The 20729-nt window shown below is 44.6% G+C and overlaps 1 protein-coding gene across 1 annotated transcript; it reads left to right on the top strand.

Annotated features, from left to right (window-relative positions):
• The first annotated feature begins 8627 nt into the window (after positions 1-8627).
• irf5 (interferon regulatory factor 5) lies at positions 8628-19526 on the top strand. The gene is made up of 9 exons (XM_080518202.1): positions 8628-8803; positions 8929-9186; positions 10635-10821; positions 10924-10949; positions 11033-11060; positions 11141-11524; positions 12332-12721; positions 12803-12921; positions 18422-19526. The coding sequence occupies exons 2-9, from the start codon at positions 9013-9015 to the stop codon at positions 18608-18610; spliced, it is 1497 nt and encodes a 498-aa protein (XP_080374328.1). The 5' UTR covers positions 8628-8803; positions 8929-9012; the 3' UTR covers positions 18611-19526.
• The last annotated feature ends 1203 nt before the right edge of the window (positions 19527-20729 follow it).

Genomic DNA, 20729 nt, shown 5'->3' with positions numbered 1-20729 from the left:
ATTTGTACAAATTTACTCGGGAAGAGACGGAGTTTAAAGTCACAAGTGTGTGACAGAAGCGTTATATGTGTTCGACCTGTGTTTGTGTTTTGGCTCCTGTGAAAATTTACAAATATCAGCTTCTTTAAATAGATTCAGCCTTTACACATTATGCTTACCTCTGTTAGTATTTAAACATTCAATATTTATATTTACTAATGAATCCTGTGTGTCTGTCATGGTGAAGTGGTGAAATTCCAGCACATCTAAGGTGGTAGCTTGTTGCTTTACATCTTATTTAACATCTTATTTAAATAACAAGAGGCTAAACTGTCACACTGGGCTGATTTTAGCAGTAACTAAAGTGTTTTCAGAAGCTGTTCTGCAGATTTCAAGAGGAGGACGCTTTGACAAATTCAGGCTTACGTTGTTAGCGCTTTGCATCACTATAATAACATTCAACATCACATTCGACAAACACAAAAACTGTTCCAAACTGTTCAAAATCACTGGCACCATCGATCATTGGCAAATGAATGTTGTTCACAGATTTTCTCCAGACATGAAGCGGTGAATCTGCTGTGAGAGGAAACACAAGGTCAGTTGTGTTTTTTGCTTTTGATTTGGACCGAATTTTGGCAACTGAACACATGTGACTTTTTAAGTGGTTTGATTTATAAAGCGTCTCTTTTCACCGCACGCAGCCACGTTAGCTTCCCACGAAGCTACCAAGCTAACCGTGAAAGCTAACGTTAGCTTCCAGACCTATTTACACTGCGAAGGGAGAAACTTGCAGCCAGGAATAATGCGAAAAGTCATCATCAGCCAATCATATGGTGCAACGCCATCAGAAAGCGCAGGTGCAAGCCCCGCCCCCGGTCAGATCCAGTAGCGACACCGTCATGCCCAATAATGAATTAAGACGACGGTGTGTTGCGGCGTTGCTGAACTTTATTACCATCAACTGGACTCTAATGACAAACAACCCCCTTTCATTTCTTTTCTTCTTTTGTTAACAAAAATACGAACTGTTGCCATGGTAACAAACTGGAGCTCATCAGATGACTTTAGGCTCCATTTGGTCTCATTTGGACTTTGAAAGGCTTGTGACTCAGGTTGTTTGTTTGTTTGTTGCTTTGAAGTCACCTCTCTCTCTCTCTGACCTCGGCCTGTTTTCCACCTTCAGGACAACAATGACCGCCAGTGACCTCAGAGTTATTTCAGCATTTAGCTGCAGTGGTCATCTCTAGAGCTGAGGACAAGAGCTGATGGGGTCAGAGTTCAAACAGCAGAGAAAAACGATAGAATAAAAAAACTTGAAAAATCCACAGTGAAATCCTCACGCGTTGCAGGATGTTTGTTCTTTTAATTTACTCTGTTGTGTTTTTCATTGCTGAGTTCACAGTTAAAATAGATTTGTTGTAGGTAGCTTTGTTTGTTGCTATCTGGAGCAGCTTTCTTACATTTGTAGTGATTTGTTGGCTTTCATCATTCCTTTGTGCCATTTCTAGTTACTTTGTTGCGTTTGTTGCTATTTGTAGTTACTTTGTCATGTGTGTTGTTGTTTCTATGTTTGTAGTTACAGGTATATTGCTGTTATTTGGAGTTCCTTTGTGCCATTTATAGTAACTGTGTTGTGTTTATTTGTAGTTTCTTCGTCGCGCTTGTGGTTGTTTTGTGCCATTTGTAGTTACTTTGTTGTTATTTGTAGTTAATGTGTCACATTTGTGGTTATTCATAGTTACTTTGTTGCGTCTGTTGTTATTTGTACTTCTTTTGTTATGTTCATAGTCATGTCTTTCATAGTTGGTTTGTTACTTTTGTAGTTTTGAAATCCTGTCATTTTTATTAGTATTTATTTTGTTGGATTCTTAGTTATTTGTTGTCTTTGTGTTTTTCTTTAATAATCTATTTATTCTTCAGTGTGTCTATGCATGATTTATTTTTTCAGCCTTTCTCGTGTCTCGAGTTTGTCTTGTGAGTATTTTCTTCTTTTGTGTGTGTTTCGTTTTACCATTGCGCTTCTGCTCGCCGGCCTGCCCTGGACAGCAGGAGGAGGATGTTACGGCCCTGCAGGCTGCTCCTCTGGCAGGCGACTCTCAGATTTTCCTATCATGTTGTTACAGGTGAAACAACGTCAGAATTTCTGCTGTAAATCCGATTTTCACAGTTAGTTTTTCTATTGGTTGATCAGATTTGAACCTGATTGAACAGACCCTGATGTGCCACTGACCTCAGCGTTTCCTCCTTCAGCCAGTCTGTGTCTCGGAGGGTCGGACATCTTTGCTTCGGTCCCAGAAAACAGCTTGATGGGCCGGTTCGTCTCTGACATCCACGTCAGAGCAGATCCCGGAGCCAACACTGTGCGCCTGTGTCTGACCGGGAAGGACGCCGACTGGTTCTACTTGGAGGGTCGGACCATAAGACTCAACACGTCTGCGTACAGAGTCCTTGACCGAGAGGTACAGCTGAAAGATTGGCCAAAAAAAAAACACTGGAGACACGACCATAACACACCTGACATGCACGTAACGAAGGACCAAAACTGACTTGGAACACATCTGGGTAATAACCTAAATAACAACATGTTTGCGTCTCAGGTGGTGGCCTCAGTCCTGGTTGCGGAGCTGACCTGTTCCGAGGACGACGTGGTCCAGGTAGGTCACCCGATTATGAGCCGTCGGGACACCCGGGTTCCCTCGCGGGGCGAGCTGAGCAGACTGTGCACCTGTTGCAGAGTCGCCACCGGGTCCTGGTGGAGATCCTGAATGAAAACGACAACACGCCGGCATTCTTGCAGGAGACCATTCGTCCGTTCACCATCAGCGAGGTAAAGCATGGCGGCTCGCCTGGACGGGGCTCGGGGCGTCACAGCCGGAAAGCGGCCGGCGGCGACTCCATACGTTTGTGTTTGCAGGTGACGGCGGTGGATTCTGTGGTTTTCACTGTGAAGGCCGTCGATGCCGACGGAGACATGATCGGCTACATTCTTGACAAGTCACTGGTGAGACAAATCTCTCCGGATTCGCGTCGTCCATCTTTACATCTGTAGGAATTCAGCTGTACGCCTCTCTACCTGTCCACCATCACCTGCAGCCCGACGCAGAATACTTCAGAATCGACCTGCCCAACACCGGAAACGTGGTCCTGAACAAACCGCTGGACTACGAGACCAAAGCTCACCTGCGGCTCGTCCTGTGGGCCCAGGTAAGCCTCGCTCAGGCGATCGCATATCGGGCTAATAAAAAAAGCCTTCAGACTAAACTTTCAGGTGGATCAACTGTGACATGTGAACGTGGCAGGAGTCAAACACGGCGGAGAAGTACAACACGTCGGCCGTCCTCGACGTCCTCGTGGACGACGCAGACGACCACTACCCGCACTTCCTGCCCTGCACGCCCGTGTCACCGGGCGTTCCCGTCTGCATGAACCCCACCTACAGCGCCAACATCACGCAGAAGCACCAGGTACACAAGCGAGACGAACAGGTAAACCGCCAGAGATGACGGTGGTAAACAAATGAGACACGACGGGTAAACGAGTGTGAGATGCAACCTGGACGATACATAGACAAGAGGGACACAAAAGGTCAAAACCGGTGAACATGGGACACAATGGATAAATGAGCACCGGTTACAACAACACCTGAGAGTTACGGACGTGTATATATTTGTGTTTTCCATTTCAGGACGTTGTTTTGGAGTTTTCCCCGGGGCCAATCAGAGCAGAGGACGGAGACCGAGGGATCGATTCTCCTCTGGTCTACTCGATCCTCTCAGGTCAAAACTTTGAACTCAGCGTAAAGAAACATGTAGAATATGAGTGTTATTAATAATTAATTAATAAAGGCGAGCGCAGGAATGTCTTGTTTTTTTGTAGGCGTGTCCAGGTGCGTACAGTCCGTGTGTGTTTGCGTCAACAGGTGACGACCGGGGCAGGTTTGTGATCAACAACCGGACAGGTGACGTCAGGCTGACCCGCGCTGTCGAGGACCTCCTACAGACTCGGAACTTCACCCTCAGCGTCATGGTAACCATGACTTCCTGTTTCTTTCTCCACCCTCTGTTGATTCTGAACCCTCAGATGTGAACGTGTGTCTCCCTCTCTCTGCTGTCCAGGTGTACCAGGTGGACGACCGGCTGAAGTACAGCGTGGCCACGGTTCTGGTCCGGGTCCTGCACGAGAACCTGTTCCCCCCGACCTTCAACCAGACCACCTTCAAAGGGTTCATCATCCAGAGCTCGAGCCCCGCCTCCATCGTCTCGACGTACGGGAACCAGGTGCTCCAGGTTCAGGTGTCGGACCGCGATTTCTCCGACGTAAGCGTAAGCCGCCTGCGACGCCTGCACGTGTCACCTCCACCACACCTGCTGAGTCATCACTGCTGTCCAATCGCAGGGCCACAATCCAAACATCCACTACTCCCTCCATCCCCTGTCTGGACTGTACCAAGTCACCCAAGACGGGGTTCTCATCGCCCGGACAGACCAACTGCGTGCCTTCGACAGACACATTCTCCAGGTGAGATTCACAGCCACAGCAACACTCGTGGATAAGCTATGATGCGTTCAGGTGCATTCGTTCTGCTCACCGTCACTCAAGTGGAAATGACATCAGAACGGCAGGAGGAAGAGAAAACAGAGGAAAACTAAAAGCTTCACAGTGTGAAACCACTTCAGCAGCCAGAGGGCTGAGAGGTTGCTCACTGCGAGAAGACAAACAAACAAACAAAGAGAACTACAACGAGGGAATGAATAAACAAGGTAGTAAAAAACCATCCCATAAACAATGAATAACTAAAGAAACGATGCAAAGAATGTACAAATCAACAAATAAAACAAATGTGCAAAATTCTCAAACCATACAATAAAAAAGGAAACCATAAAAATGAAGGTTACAGCCAAAAATGGCATAACAAAACAAAACAAAACATCTAAAACACTCAGAAATTGTATAATAACATTAACAAAAGGACCCCATAAATGTACATTGTAACCAAGAATAGTACAATCACCCAACTCCAATTAACAAAAACAAAAAAACAAACTAAAAATAAAAACTGATTATAAAACACAAGACAGCAAAGTAATAACAAAATGAAGTAAAAAAAAAAAAACATGTGTTAAAAAAGAAGAGATCAAATAAACATAGACGTGATAAAACCAATTTTTTTTTTTATTAAATTAAAAAAAAATGTTTTTTTTAAAAACAAATTCAAATCGAATCTATGATTTTTTTAAATCCAACAATCAATAGAAGCACATAAAAAAAATCCAATAACAAATGAACTAGAAAGAGAACAAACAAATCAAAAATCAACAAATATCTGAAGAAAAATAATAAAAGTTTAATGTTAATGTTTTTGTTGTTTTTTTTTCTGGGGGTTTCCTTTTGCAGGTTGTGGCCAGAGATAAAGAATCAGGAGAAGAAGCTTCAGCCTCAGTGGACATTGAAGTCCTGCAGCGAGGACAGGCAGGTGAGGAGGACAAATTCATCTCACACGTGTGAACATGAACTCTTCATAATCCACTTCACAGGTTCTTTGTGTTTTATCCTCCTCGTGGTGCGTTCACTGACGTCTCCATGTTTCCAGTTCCTCGTGGTGCGTTCACTGAGCAGCAGCTGTTCGGCCATGTGGACAGCCAACTGGCCGGAGGAATCGCCCTGATGCTGCTGCTGATGTTCCTGTCGGCCGTCCTGTTCGTGCTCCTCCGGACCGTCCGCAAGGGACGACTGCCGGAGCCCCAAGACGACACCGGAGGAAGAAAACAGTCGAGTGTGGTACGAAAACCAAAAAGTTTCAATGGCGACACTTCTCACTTGAGAATTTCACAATAAGCTTGTTCACACTAAGGAAAAAAACCTATTTTCTTTTCCTGAGCTGAGGGCCGTGAACAGTGACGGTCTCTGTTTCTGCAGAGGTCACTGTGGTCTCAGGTGGTGAGTTCAAAGACGCTCCGTCATTATGGGTTCTGTGTTGTGGCACCAGTGTTGTGTTGTGTGTCACTGTGGTGAATGAACGCAACTTTGCTTGCGTTAAAGCTGGGATGTTGTGTAAAGTGACGGACTCCTCTAAATACTGATGACATGTTGCTCTCAATGGTTTTCAAAAGTGTTCGCGAATGCTAACTTTCTGAACTGTTCACAGACAGTGGTTTTGATTCAAGATACCAGTTGCTGGTTTTAAAAAGTGTTAGCAGGCGATGGTTTGATGAAACATTGATATGCGATCCTTTTCAGTTTCTGAAGCGTTCGCAGACGATGGCTTTTAGAATTGATTGCGAGATTGTTTCTATGTCCATGCGGTGGTTTCCTGATCAATCGTGAGTTTGTAGTAGTGCAGACTGAGGACCAGGAAATCACCATCATACAATCCAGGCTTTCAACTCTGTCCACAGACGGTGGCTTTCAGATTTGGACACCAGTACATTCTGGATTTATTTTCATTTTAAACAACATCCCCACTCCTCAGCTGTTGGGTGTTTATTTGGTGTTTCGTGTTTCGTGTTTCCGTCCAGCAGTTTTCTTCTGCTTTGGATTCAGACTGAATCCTGAGCCGTCCTCTTGTGTTTCTCAGATGAGCTCCGGTCCTCAGATGTTCCTGGACGAGCCGCCGTACAGCCGAGGGTTCAGCCATCAGTACGAGACGTCGCAGGCCGAATGTTTTCAAGGGGCGCAGGGACTCTACACCCGGAGGCTGTCTCATCGTATTCCGCCTTTGTCCTCGGACCTCGCCGACCTGGGGAGGTCGCCGAGGTTTTCCTCCGATCTGTTTGCCGTCGTAGAGAAACCTCCAGGGGGACTTCATGCCTGGGAGCTCATGATGTCGGAGGGTCTGACACCCACAGGCGAGTCTGCAGGTGTACCCCATGGTGGGGTCATGGAAGTGACCACCGGGAAATCTCAGACGGCCATGAAAACCAGTCAGTCGCTGGAGACACTGCACAAATCAAGGGGGTCTAACCGGACTATGAGTTTGCCTGATGTTCAGCCAATTCGAGAGCAGGATGAGAGGGTGACACATCAGCCGATCACAGAGCAGGACCCATATCTGACTCCCCAGACAATCAATGAACAGGACCCACATCTGACTCCCCAGCCAATCAGAAAGAAGGACAAAGACTGACCCTATAGCGAATTAAGACAAAGGACCCATAGCTGACTGCCAGTCAGAGAGCAAGATGAGAGCTTGACCCACCGGCCATTCAAAGAGAAAGACTCACTCAGAAAGGACAAAGTGACCAATCAACACACCCATAACTGACAGCCAATCAGAGAGTATGACCCATCTGTAACGCTACTCGGAGAGAGCAGGATACAAGTGTAATTAACCTGCCAATCAGAAAGTAGGACACAAATCTGATGCAGCAGCCAATCAGAAAGCAGAATCTCACCTTCCAGTGAAGCCTGAGATGTTATTTAACATCAGCCTGCTTCACTGAGCCATTTTTTCTGATTTCTTTTTTGTGTGGTTTGAAAGAGCTAAAAGAGTGTAAACGCTGCTGAGAAAGACCCATAAATTAAAGTGTATATTTCAGGATTTCAGAGTGTTTTGCTGTTTTTTTTAACAGAGTTCCACCGATGAAAGACATCCTGACATTAAACAATGACAATGAAGAACATTCAGCTTTTTAGAAGCTTTAAAACGTTGATTCCTGCACAGACAGAAATAAAAAAAGACGTGTAGAAAATGACAGAAATGAACCACTAGAGGTCTCTACATGGTCAAAGACTGGAAGTCAAAGACTTTATTTATTCTCAGACATGCAACATGTTTATGAATCCTGTATTGATCATGCTTTAATATATATATATATATATATATATATATATATATATATATATATATATATATATATATATTATTTGTCTTCCTGATGGAATAAACTCAGTCACTGTTGATGAGTTTACATTCATGTGACTGTGATAAAAACATTAAACTTTGAAAGTGTGACCAGCCAATTGTTGTTTTTATCATTGATCCTTTAATTTCAATTACAGCCTGTTTATGTTTACAAATGTAGTAGTTTGTCAAATAGAGTGTCAAATGAAATACAATATAAACAAAAAAGAAAAAACTGTTAATTAAAACTGTTTGAATATAATAATAATAATAATAATAATAATAATAATAATAATAATAATAATAATAATGATTAGTAGTAGTAGTAGTAGTCAAAATAAAACATCATTTAATTTAATCAATTCAATCAATTAAAACGAACAAGAATAGGGCGTGTGTGTGTGTGTGTGTGTGTGTGTGTGGTGTGTGTGTGTGTGTGTGTGTGTGTGTGTGTGTGTGTGTGTGTGCGTGTGTGTGTGTGTGTGTGTGTGTGTGTGTGTGTGTGTGTGAGGCGGAAGTAGGAAGGGAGGTTCTCACCAACATCTGAAAACAGTAGGAACGAACCGGAAGTCACCTGAAGAAATTTCTAAATTATTTATAAAAGATTATTTTTTTAAACTATTAATTACATTTTTGTCGTATTCAATTAATTTATCTGTACAAATCTTATTTTTGCCTGGTTTCAAAATTGAGTTTAAACAAACCTAAACGCTGTGTTCGGCTTTTATTTTGCCAGCAGGTAAAACCCTGACAGGAAGTTGTTTTTGTTCAGTTTCACTTCATAAAAAGAAACTTTGAGGGAACTTCTCGGACTCACCGACGCCGCGTTCGCCCGGCTCCGGCTTTGTTTACGTGTTTACGTTGTTTTATTCGCCCGTCCGTGACGTCATTTCGGGCGATCGAACACGCGGCCGTTTACCGGGTCAGGTAGATACCGGGGTATAGAGACAGGTCCTGGATCAGGACCGGGATCTGGATCAGGTGAGTCCGTCATTGACGTTGCATCATTAATAATAATTTTACAAAAAATAAACAAATAAATTAATCAATATTACTGATTATATAAATAAATGTTTTTGTTTTTGTGGAATGCTTCTTCTTCTCAGGTCTCCAGGGCTGCGAGTCTCTCCCTCCGGGGTTCCTCCAGCCCCTCCCTCCCTCCCTCCTCCCCCCCCCTCCCTGCCTCAGCCATGAGCATCCAGCCCAGGAGGATCAGGCTGAAGCCCTGGCTGCTGGCTCAGGTGAACGGCGGCAGGTATCCCGGCCTGCAGTGGCTCAGCGCCGACCACCGCCTCTTCCAGATCCCCTGGAAGCACGCCACGCGCCACACGCCGTCCTCCGACGAGGAGAACACCATCTTCAAGGTGTGACCCCCTGCTGGGCGGCCTCTGTTCAAGGTCGCTGAGGTTGTTTGGGGGGGGGGGTGGCGATGTCTGACAAATTTCCCTCGACAGTTTTAAAGTTGACAATTATTATATTGACACTGAACGCCCATTGTTAATGTTAATAGCCTATTCTCCTCTGTGCGGCTTCATTGCGAAAACAACCAACGGCGCCAACTAGTGGCCTGGCATGCCAACGACGCCGTCTTCAACGCTTCTGCTCTTTCGGTGGAAACAGATATCGTTTTCAAAACGCCACCGTATAAATGCGAAACTTCTCTGAGATGAAAACGCAAAACGTATCGCAAACTACAAACTAAAACTGACGTATAACTCTTTCTTTATTCGCGATGAAGAAATCTGCCGTATTTTGTCGTGCAAACAGGGATTTTCAGAATCGTTCACTTGTGGTTTTCAGGAATATTTAATATGATTATAAATAGTGCCAATAGTGTTTTGTTTTTTTTAAATAGATGTACACATGCAGTTTTTTGTCAATTGTTTCCAGCGGTAACAGAAAACGATTTTAAAGAGTGTCGTTAAGAGATTATGGCTATCAGAAGAGTTCCTGAGGCCATGCGGCGGATTTCCACGACAGAATCTCGTCTGTTTTGAGTCGTTAGTGAAGGATAATTTCATTGACTGAATGGAGGTGAAGTGATTCAGTCAGTCACAGAAGAAGTTGGACTTCCTCCTGCAGCGAAGTTTCATTTCACAGTTTGAGAAGTGCTCTGGACAGACTTACCCGGTTCCTCTTTCGGTGCTTCCTCTTTCGCTTCTGATGGATAAGAGAGTACAAGGTTGAAACAGAAAACACAGGATGAGGGATTTTTTTTTTTTTTCTGATCATGTGTAACACTGATTATTTGAGACGTTCTCTGACATTTCATCACAAACCTCTGGCCAGTTTGACACTGGAGTAGGACCAGTACTCATACTATTATATAACCAGCCTGGTCTCGCGTTTAGATTCTGACATTTTGGATTAAAGCCAATTCAGTATTCAGGATATTTCATTATACATTGAGACCAATTCAGTAACCAGACGATTCGACTAGGGAGACTTTTCACGGTACCTGGACTTAACTGCAGTATTTAGCCAGTTTAGCAAAGAGGCTACAGAGGCAGCAGAGCGTACCTTGGTAGGACGGTTGTCTCTCAGTCGGGAAGGTTCCAACTTGCCTTGTTCGCATGTTGAAGTGTCCTTGAGCAAGACACTCAACCCTGAGTTAGTTTTTGGTTGATTAAGAGGTTTAATTGGCCACAGACTGAAAAGATAAAAAACAAAAACATTTTGAGGATTAAACGACTCGAAATACTGAAGTGACATCAGCTCATTTTAGACCACTGACTTCACGAGTCCTGGGCTTCCTTGATTTGTACGTTAAGTTCTGAACCGGACGTTTTGTGGCCCTCCGTCTGTGTCGTAGGCCTGGGCTCTGGAGACGGGGAAGTACCAGGAGGGCCTGGACGAGCCCGACCCGGCCAAGTGGAAAGCGAACCTCCGCTGTGCTCTGAACAAGAGCCGAGAGTTCCAGCTGAAGTACGACGGCACCAAGGAGACGCCAGTCCAGCCGTACAAGATCTACGAAGTGTGCGATCAGCCCGGGAACGCAGGTGAGGGTGAGCGGTCGCACCTGTGGAGACAACTTTGTCAGAAGCACAGTGCGTCCGAACATTTGGACTGAGTCACTGAAAGACTGTTCATTTGCGTTTCAGACGGATTCGACGACGATGACGAGGAGGTGAGTAAGAACGAGGTCTTCACAACTTTTGTTGAGTCTTTCTTCAGTCTTTTTATGGATCTAATCGACCTTCTTCTGTCCAGATGCCCAACATGATGGACCTCAACATCAGTAAGTCAAGCACCTATTTCGATGTTGCTATGGAAACGTTGCAGCCGATGATGTCACCTGACGATGTATCGTCTCCTCAGACCCCAGGATCAGTGACTTGGCCTCCTTCGGCTCGTTCCAGCCTCGTTCAGATGTCGGTCACTTTGCACTGTCCTCGAACGGAGCGTTTGGACGTCAAGAGGTAATTTCATCGCCGCTGCTGCCGGACAAAGTCCTCCCGATGACCTCCGACCTCCCCATGACCTCCGCCCACGCTCCGGGTCAGATGGTGGATCAGGGAAGCTATGGCCATCCTGCGGGTCTCTCCGACAGACTCCAGGACCTGAACTCTTTGCCCCCCGCCGCTGCTTCCGCCCACCTGGGGTCGGACTCCATGGAGGCCAGCAGCATGGGGGGGATCCAGGACCAGGGTGATGCCCAGAACCATCAGACCTGCAAGTACGACCTGCTGAGCAGCATCCCACGTAAGTTTGACCCGGGGGGGGTAGATCCAGGTAGACCTGAACTCTGAGTTCCAATCTAAACTTGAGAGATCCAATAGGAACCTGGATACACTTTGATAGTCCAGATCCCTGAGGTACTGGTTCTGGTTCTGGTCCTGCAACTACGTTCTGACTGTAGCTTTTCCAACATGTGGTTTGTGGTTCTGAAGGCTTCAACCCGTGTTCAGGTTTGGATCTGGTCCTGAACCCTTCAGTCCTGGTCTGTGAGGTGTACTTTGTGATCTGAGTACTTATTGTATTCTGATTAGATGGGTTGATATTCACAGTACTGAGTATTTTTGTACTCTGATATTGACGTTCTAAATATTAAATGATGCTTGAAATTTCCCTAAGTCGTCTGGTACTTTGCGTCCTTTGTGGTAGTCTGATTACAGTGGCTGGGTGATTCTCTGGGATATGTACTGTGGTCCTCTGACTAGGCTCAGATACTCCCAATACTCTGTTGTACTCTTGCTGATACATTGCGATATCGTGAGAACTATGTGATACTCTTAAGTATCCTGTGTACTCTGATTACTCAGCGTCAGTCATCCTTCCGGACGTCACGCCTGGGCTGCTGGCTGAGGTCGGGTGTGGTGGCGCCTGGAACAGGTTCTGTGGTTAAACAGGATTCGTTGTGGCGCCGTTGGTGAACCTGTGGGAGTGAAACGACTTGCTTGCCGAGCGCGTGGCATCTCAGCCGTGTGTTTTCTCACCCGCATGGTTTTTCGCCACCGCTCAACGCTCTAACGCTCTAACGTTGTTGTCTTCTCCGTCTTGTTGCCGTAGTGACGGATCTCGACCTGAAGTTCCAGTACCGCGGCCGGACCCTCGGTTCCCTGACCGTCAGTAACCCGCAGGGCTGCCGGCTGTACTTCGGACACCTGGAGCCGACCCCGGAGCAGGTGGACCTGTTCGGTCCGGTCACCCTGCAGCAGGTCCTGTTCCCGGGGACGTCCGACATCCAGAACCAGAAGCAGCGTTTCTACACTGAGGCCCTGCTGGACGTGATGGACCGAGGTCTGATCCTGGAAATCTGGGAGCAGGACATCTACGCCGTCCGCCTGTGCCAGTGCAAGGTGTTCTGGTCCGGTCCGGGCATGCCAGAACAAGGATCCCCGAACCCCATGGAGAGGGAGAAGAAGATCAAAGTGTTTAGCCTGAACGCTTTCCTACAAGGTCTTTCATTTCGGCACAAGTTGATTTGCTTCCTTCACGTCGAGCCGCTCGAGATTCTAACAAACGCTCTCGTGTCCGCAGAGTTGATTCTGTTCCAGAGAGGCGAAGCTCCCAATCCGCCACCCTTTGAGCTCTACTTCTGTTTCGGAGAAGACTGGCCCGACAAGAAGCCCAAAGAGAAGAAACTCATCATCGTCCAGGTCAGCAAGCGCTTCATCCGACAGGGTTTTAGTCGGTACACTCCGACCACTTCAGGGGTTTTCTGACTCTTCCGGTTTGATTTTACCTCATATTGTGACTTACGGCGGTTTTAATGCTTGATGCATGGGCGTGACGGGCGTGACCAGCACGGGAGAACGCGTGTGCCATTTATACTACACCATATTTATACTTCCGCTCCCAAACTGCAGGGGGCAGTGCATCGCAAACACACCTCGGGTGCATCTGAATAGTCCCTCCTTTCTCCTTTTCCTCGCCCGGTTGTTCAAAACTGGGTTATCGTTGAACCCGCCGTTAAATACATTTAACTTTAACAGGACTGTTTTGTTGTTGTTCAAAACTCGGTTAACTTTAGCCGGGTGTTACGCCTTTATGGGGCCCTGGAGTGGCCAAAGGGAAAATACAATTTTATGACACATTTTATGGCCAAAACAATCCTGGTTTTCATTTACAGTAGTATGTAGTTTGTTTACTAGTTACTGATGAGCCCAAAGTCTGGCTTCATTATAAAGAAGTGATAGCGGAGCGACGCAGCCGCACACAGACTCTCCCTTCGTGAATCCAGAGATTAAATTACCTCATTCCCTCGGTTTATTAATTTGAGGAAACGACTTACCAGCTCTAACAAGACTCATCATAATACAGCAGTATTTGGATGTTTTTGACACGGTTTCATTTTTTTATACAGTGGGGATCGAAAGTTTGCCCCCCCGGGTCAAAATGTGTATAAATGTGAATAATGAAGCCGAGGGAAGCTGAAAATATCTCCCAAAGGCATCAAATTACAGATGAGACATTCCCATGACTTCAAACAAAATTGGGTTTTATTTACATATTTAAATAACAGAAAACAAACAGGCTCCCAGAAAATGGCTTCTCTGGTTCACCATTGCGAAGCTCTTCTCTTCTTCTGTTGTTTTGCTTTCTTTGCTTGTCTTCTGCTCACAAACTTCTTTCCTTGTCCCAAACCTGAAAAAACAAAATGTGTTTTGTGTTAAACAATGCTGGTTAAACAGCCCATCAACCAAGGTTAGTGCAGCTCTCTAATTAACCAGATATAAAACAAAGCCCATCCAACCGATCCAGTCATTTTTCAAAGATGAATAACAGCTTGTCTTGTCATTGAGATGCTTACTTTGATTATTGTTGGGCTGGTTCTTTTCCGTCGGATTAGAGGAGCAGTCAGAGGTCGTGACCTTTGTCTCCTCTTTATTAGGTTGTGGTGATCTTTAATAAGCAAGAAGGAAAATTGGTAGTTTCAGTTCAGTTAGTCTTTTTTCTTAAAATACTAAAACTCCTCAGAGTGGTAGAGTTTGGACAAATACCTGTTGACAGAGGCTGGAGGTTGTTCTGAGACATGTTGTGCCGGGGCCTGGTCCTTCTTGTTCACGTCAGACGGACTGTATTTGGACCAATATTTGCAGCCGGGCCAGGTAATGCTGGCAAATAGTGGCTCAATATAGTCGTATTCATAAGAAGCGCAACTGTCGCACTCCTCCATGGGTTTGCTGTAAGAGTTCCCATTGGAAGATTAATGATCATTACACTCAACAGCTTGCAAAAGCACAATGATGTTAAATATGTGTAACACTTGGCAGCTATTGTATTGGTCTGTTTGCTTAAAAAGACTCAAAATCATCAGAGATAAAGTTTGGACAAAATACCTGTTGACAGTCTCTGTGAGGTCCAACTCCTCCAGGTGTTTTTCATTGGTGGAAGACTTTTCTTCACTGAAGGTGACGCTGGAGAAAAGAGGCTGAACATATTCATATTCGTAAGAGCTGCAATTGTCGCACTCCACCACATGGTTGCTGTTGGACCTGGTGATGCTGGCAAGAAGTGGCTCAATATATTCCTCCTCCTCAGAGCCGTCACACTCCACCACGTGTTTGCTGTAAGGGTTCACAATGGAAGATAAACAATCATTACACAGCTTGCAAAAGCACAATGATGTTGAATGTGTAACACTTAGCAGCTATTGAATCTGTCTTTTGGTTTAAAAAAGACTCAAAATCATCAGAGAAAGAAAGTTGTGACAAATACCTGTTGACAGTCTCTGCGAGGTCCAACTCCTCCTGGTGCTTTTCGTCGTTCGAAGTCTTTTCGTCGCTGAAGGTGATGCTGGCGAATAGCGGCTGAATATATTCGTCTTCATCTGAGCTGCAATCGTCACACTCCACCACGTGTTTGCTGTAAGATTGAAAGATAAACATTCATTACACTCAACAGCTTGCAAAAGCACAACGATGTTGAATATTTGTAACATTGAGCAGCTTTTTCATTGGTTTGCTTGTTTAAAAAGACTGGAAATCATCAGAGATAAAGTTAGGAGAAATACCTGTTGACAGACTCTGAATGCTCTGATTCCTCCAGGTGATTTTCATTGTTGAAACTCTTTTCTTCACTGAAGGTGATGCTGGCGAAAAGAGGCTGAATATATTCATCTTCCTCAGAGCCGTCACACTCCACCATGGGTTTGCTGTAAGAGTTCACATTGGAAGATAAACAATAATTACACTCAACAGCTTGCAAAAGCACAATGATGTTGAATATTCACAACACTGAGCAGCTATTTCATTGGTTTGTTTGTTTAAAAAGACTCAAAATCATCAGAGAGAGAAAGTTGTGACAAATACCTGTTGACAGACTCTGTGAGGTCCAACTCCTCCAGGTGCTTGTCATTGGTTGAAGCCTTTTCTTCACTGAAGGTGATGCTAGAGAAAAGAGGCTGAATGTATTCATATTCCTCAGAGCTGCAATTGTCGCACTCCACCACATGGTTGCTGTTGGACCTGGTGATGCTGGCAAGAAGTGGCTCAATACATTCATCCTCCTCAGAGCTGCAATCATCAGATAGAGAAACATTACAGGTCATTACATTCAACAGCTTGCAAAAGCACAATGATGTTGAATGTTTGTGACACTTAGCAGCTATTGTATTGGTCTGTTTGTTTAAAAAGACTCAAAATCATCAGAGAGAGAAAGTTGTCACAAGTACCTGTTGACAGACTCTGTGAGGTCCAACTCCTCCAGGTGCTTTTCATTATCTGAAGTATTTTCTTCACTGAAGGTGATGCTGGAGAAAAGAGGCTGAATGTATTCTTCTTCCTCAGAGCTGCAATCGTCACACTCCACCACGTGTTTGCTGCAAGATTGAAAAATAAACAATCATTACACAGCTTGCAAAAGCACAATTATGTTGAATATCCGTAACACTGAGCAGCTATTTCATTGGTTTGTTTGTCTGTTTGTTTAAAAAGACTCAAAATCATCAGAGGGAGAAAGTTGTGACAAATACCTGTTGACAGTCTCTGCAAGGTCCAACTCCTCCAGGTGCTTTTCATTGCTTGAAGACTTTTCTTCACTGAAGGTGATGCTGGAGAAAAGAGGCTGAATGTATTCATCCTCCTCAGAGCTGCAATCGTCACACTCCACCTCATGGTTGCTGCAAAAGTTCACAATGAAAGATAAACAATTATTACACTGAACAGCTTGCAAAAGCACAATGATGTTAAATATGTGAACACAGCATCTATTTCATTGGTCTGTTTGTTTAAAAAGACTCAAAATCATCAGAGAGACGACGAGACGACAAATACCTGTTGACAGACTCTGCGAGGTCCAACTCCTCCAGGTGCTTTTCTTCAGGTGAAGCCTTCACTTCTGAAAAGAAACCTTCCTGCACCGAGGGAAACCCATGGCTTGTTGTTTCCTGGCCATTTTCCACCTCTTCATGCAGGTCCTTCAGCGCTTTTTCCAGAGCACCGATTTTCTCCTGGTGTTTGTTCAGATTTTTCAAGAACATGGCTGCAACTCCCATCACCTCCCCAGCGAGGGACTGCCTGTTAATTGTGGGAGCGCCACTAATGTACTGTCAAACACAAGCAAAGACCATCATTAGACTTGCTCAATTTACTTTTTGCCTCAGTTACCTTAGAAAACGTTATTGTGGTCTTCAATCTTCCTCTCAATTCATTTACATCCAAAATTACGTGGTTCTACTGGAAATACTTGTATTTAACAACAACTTACATTCAAAATGTGGACCACTCCGTGAAGCACATTCCCCTCTCCGGTCTCCATCTCTGGAAGCTGTGGCGGGGCCGTCAAGTTGTTCATCGTGTCGTCACAACAATCTGCAGCAAATATTTGGAATAATATATTGTCAATTTTTCACAGAAAATTGACAATTGGTAAGGTCACCAGATGTACTTTTTTGCATTCAACTCACAGTTTTGACGGAAATAGAGAATGTTGTGTGGAATCAAATCCTTGAGAAGAATCTTGCAGTGGATGAAGTATCTCAGAGAATCGCTGTCGCGTTTCACAATCGCTGGAAGGGGAAGAACTGGAAATCGAACTGGAATCTGGAGGAAAACAAGTGACTGCCAACGCTGAACGAAGCTGATCCGGATTGAAAGGAAAAGGCCAAATGGGTTCTATCTGCTATCTGTCCTTTGATGTGTCATATATGGCTCTTTGAAAAACTGGAGAAGATCAAAATGATCAAAGGTCCTTTGATCTCCTCCACGAGGCTCCTCCCACACAAGGCCCCGCCCCTTGAGGCTCCTACCCACGAGGCCCCGCCCCCTTGAGGCTCCTCCCCCAGCCACTCTGAAGGGCTGGGGGAAATTGTTGCCAATCTTATTGTTTATTTGTATAATATTTTGCTGCTTTTACGCTTCTATTTTTATTTTTGTCTTTTACATGAAGCACATTGGCTTCAGCCACAGCTGTTTTAAAGTGCTACATAAATAAAGGACTTGACTTGAAAGAGGCTTGAGTTTGATATATCAACATTGGAAACCTGACAGATCCGTGAATGGTTTAAGCAGAAATGTCAAAAATTTACTTCATTCCAAATCACTCAGAAAAACCACTTCTCCCTCTTTCTCCACAACAAAATGACTTGAGTCTTAAACCAAGTATAGTGATTGTGTCATTGTACTGAGTGTACTCTTACTGGCAAGCTAAATATTTGGGGAGCACAGAGATAAATTGAGTCACACTCAGTTGCACGGTTTAATGTTTAGATGGATCAAAATCAATTTGATTGTGATAAAAATTGCATTTACAGGGACGCCAACCACCTCAGAGTTAACTTTGACGGCGACGTCAACTAACGGGATAACTAACCATGTTTTAAACAATATATATTTTACAGTTGGTTAGTGAATGGCGGGTAAAGGATTCAACCGGCGGTTTGGGCTCAACCAGTGGTTATAAATTAACCCAGTTTTGAACATCCGGGACCGTCTCCACTTTTCCTGAACCCCGGAAGTGTTTTAAGCGGCGGCCATGATGAGGAAGATTGTAATTCTCAATAAGCAAAGGAAAGGAGGCTCAATGCTACCTTTAGAACCTCCTTCAGCCGAGGAAACACTGATGCTTCCTTTAACACAACAGACGAAATCATGCAAGAACCAGCTCTTTTTGTCTCTGGCTCCTGTTTCACAGACTTTCTTACCCTCATGTTCTCAGGTGGTTCCCGTCGTGGCTCGGATCCTGACGGAGATGTTCTCCGGAGAACTCAGCTGGTCCACAGACAGCATCCGCCTGCAGATCTCCAACCCTGACGTGAAGGACCAGACGGTGGAGCAGTTCAAGGAGCTCCAGAGGCTCCTGCAGAGCCAACACATCCAGGGGCCCTGGAACCCCCATGTCTCCTAGAGAAACACACCCAGGGGCTCTGGACCTTGCCCCTATGAACACCAGGACTCTACCAGTCCCTCTTTGCCACCGGTTCCACAACCAGGGATTCATGCTCCTTTCGTTAAAACCTTCACAGCTTGATGAGTTGAAATTGACGCTGCTTCAAACCTGCTTGTCCGTAACATTTAAAGAACTCTGGAAATACACTGCCTTATGAACTAAGAAAAAAGTTTTGTTTTTGTTGTTTTTTTACACGAGGTTGTTTATCAGCAGCCACACTGGATTATATCTGTTATGCGTGTTTCAAATGTGAAGCGACTCTTGTGGTGGTGTGGCTGTTAAACACGTCCAGTGCAGTTTATAGTCTTGTGTTATAGAAGATAATTGTTTGTCCTGGTGTCCAGATGAGGTCATGTTATAGATAGATAGATATAGATATAGATATTCATGCAGGCTTTCTCCAAAAGGATCCGACATTCATGTGGTCTCTTTTGTTCCTTTCATTAGCTAGACCACACAACACTGCCCCCACTGGCCATCAGTGGTATCACTGTTCAGTCCAATGTTGTGCAGATGGTTGCTACTCTGCTGCTTCATTTACAGTGGAAAAACATCGCACTTACATTAAGTGATAGTGGAGAAAATATCAAGAAGCTATAATGTTCAGGAAATGTTGTAGTTTCAGTTCACTGAGAAATAAAAACTAATAGTTTTACTTCCTGAATATGGCAGCAGGCCAAATGAATTCATTTCTACAGAAGAAGATGACGACACCTTTTTTTTAAAAAGGTCTGATTTATCCGGCTCAGTGTAACATTGTCGCCTTGATATTTCCTCACAGTTTAACCTGGAGAACAGCTGTGAACACGTTACGACGGTCAAGTTATAGAAGGGTTGAAATGGTTTGTTTGACGATCGTGATCGAAACACTTTTGCACCAGGAATAAAAATAAAAAGCCACAGAGCAAGGACAGCTGCCAACACTGACATCTTTGAGTCTGTAGTCTTCTGAAAATGTAACACACATGCAGGATCTATAAATTACTGTAATTTTCAGACTATAATTTGCATCCATCAAATAATGCCAAAAAATAAATAATTTTTGCATACAGTAACACCTGCTGGCATACAGTGACATCTAGTAGTATTGATGTATCGGCGCATAGCGAAACAAGTTAAAACGTGACTTTAAAAAAAATTATATTCTGGAATATACGGTAATCCTGTGTTTAGACACTTTTTCCTGAAGCGGACAGCAGATTAAGACCAGTCATCAGTTTTCTTCTTCGTGAACTCCTGTTCAAAGGAAACCGTCGAATGAAGCCGTTTGTTCAGGATTTCCATAAATATCATAATATAGTAGCAGCGCCACCATCAGGACAAGTTCTGCACATGTAACCTTTCAATTCTTTGGTACGGTTTTCGTGAACTCACCCTTGTACAGATTTCTTGCTCATGAAAATGTTAGCAGGTGCTTCTGTACCACTTTTTTTTTTTGTCCCCCCCCCCCCCCCCCCCCCTAGTGGACGAACAAGAAATGAAAGTTACCTTCACGGAATGATTGGCCGATGAATCTCGACACGGCTGCTCCTTGGGAGTCTTCTAAGCGGCTTGGGGCGATCGGGAACCGGTCGGACCAGATCGTAGCAGCTGACGGGGTCTCGGCACGTAAACGTCGAAGACAAAAGGAGAGCTGCGCTCGCGACGCCCCCGCCGTTACCCAGAGGGCCGCAGGGCGGAAACACCTGAAAGCCACTCAGCTGGTTCGGAGGAGTCACACATTTCAGTCCTTCAAGCTGTCGTAACAAAAAAAAATAAATAAAAACACCAACAAACACTACAAGTTTGTCGACTCCTCGAAGTCCGTGAAGATTTTAATACAACAAGTTAGAAAAATGTGTTTAGCTCTGGATCAGATGGTTTATATTCTTTATTTCTGGAAGGTGGCGCCGCGATCTCGGCAGCAGATCATCTCAGACAGGTTTTAAGACGTGTATTTGGGCTGGAATACGTCGTGGGTGTCTGAACAAACATTCAGAAAACATACGGATGGTTCCAGTAGCTCGAGTCGGATTCTGCTGAAAACACACCGAACATTCAGAATTGACATTTTGTCTCCCGTCTGAACAAAATGACC

The sequence above is a fragment of the Blennius ocellaris genome (assembly GCF_963422515.1).
Source record: "Blennius ocellaris genome assembly, chromosome: 22".
Taxonomy (NCBI): domain Eukaryota; kingdom Metazoa; phylum Chordata; class Actinopteri; order Blenniiformes; family Blenniidae; genus Blennius; species Blennius ocellaris.
This window is presented reverse-complemented; position numbering and strand designations above follow the sequence as displayed.

Coding starts and splice junctions, on each gene's coding strand:
- irf5 (XM_080518202.1), top strand. CDS start 9,013: ATGAGCATCCAGCCCAGGAGGATCAGGCTGAAGCCCTGGCTGCTGGCT. Junction 11,061..11,140: donor CATGATGGACCTCAACATCA/GTAAGTCAAGCA, acceptor TCGTCTCCTCAG/ACCCCAGGATCAGTGACTTG. Junction 12,922..18,421: donor AGAAACTCATCATCGTCCAG/GTCAGCAAGCGC, acceptor TCATGTTCTCAG/GTGGTTCCCGTCGTGGCTCG.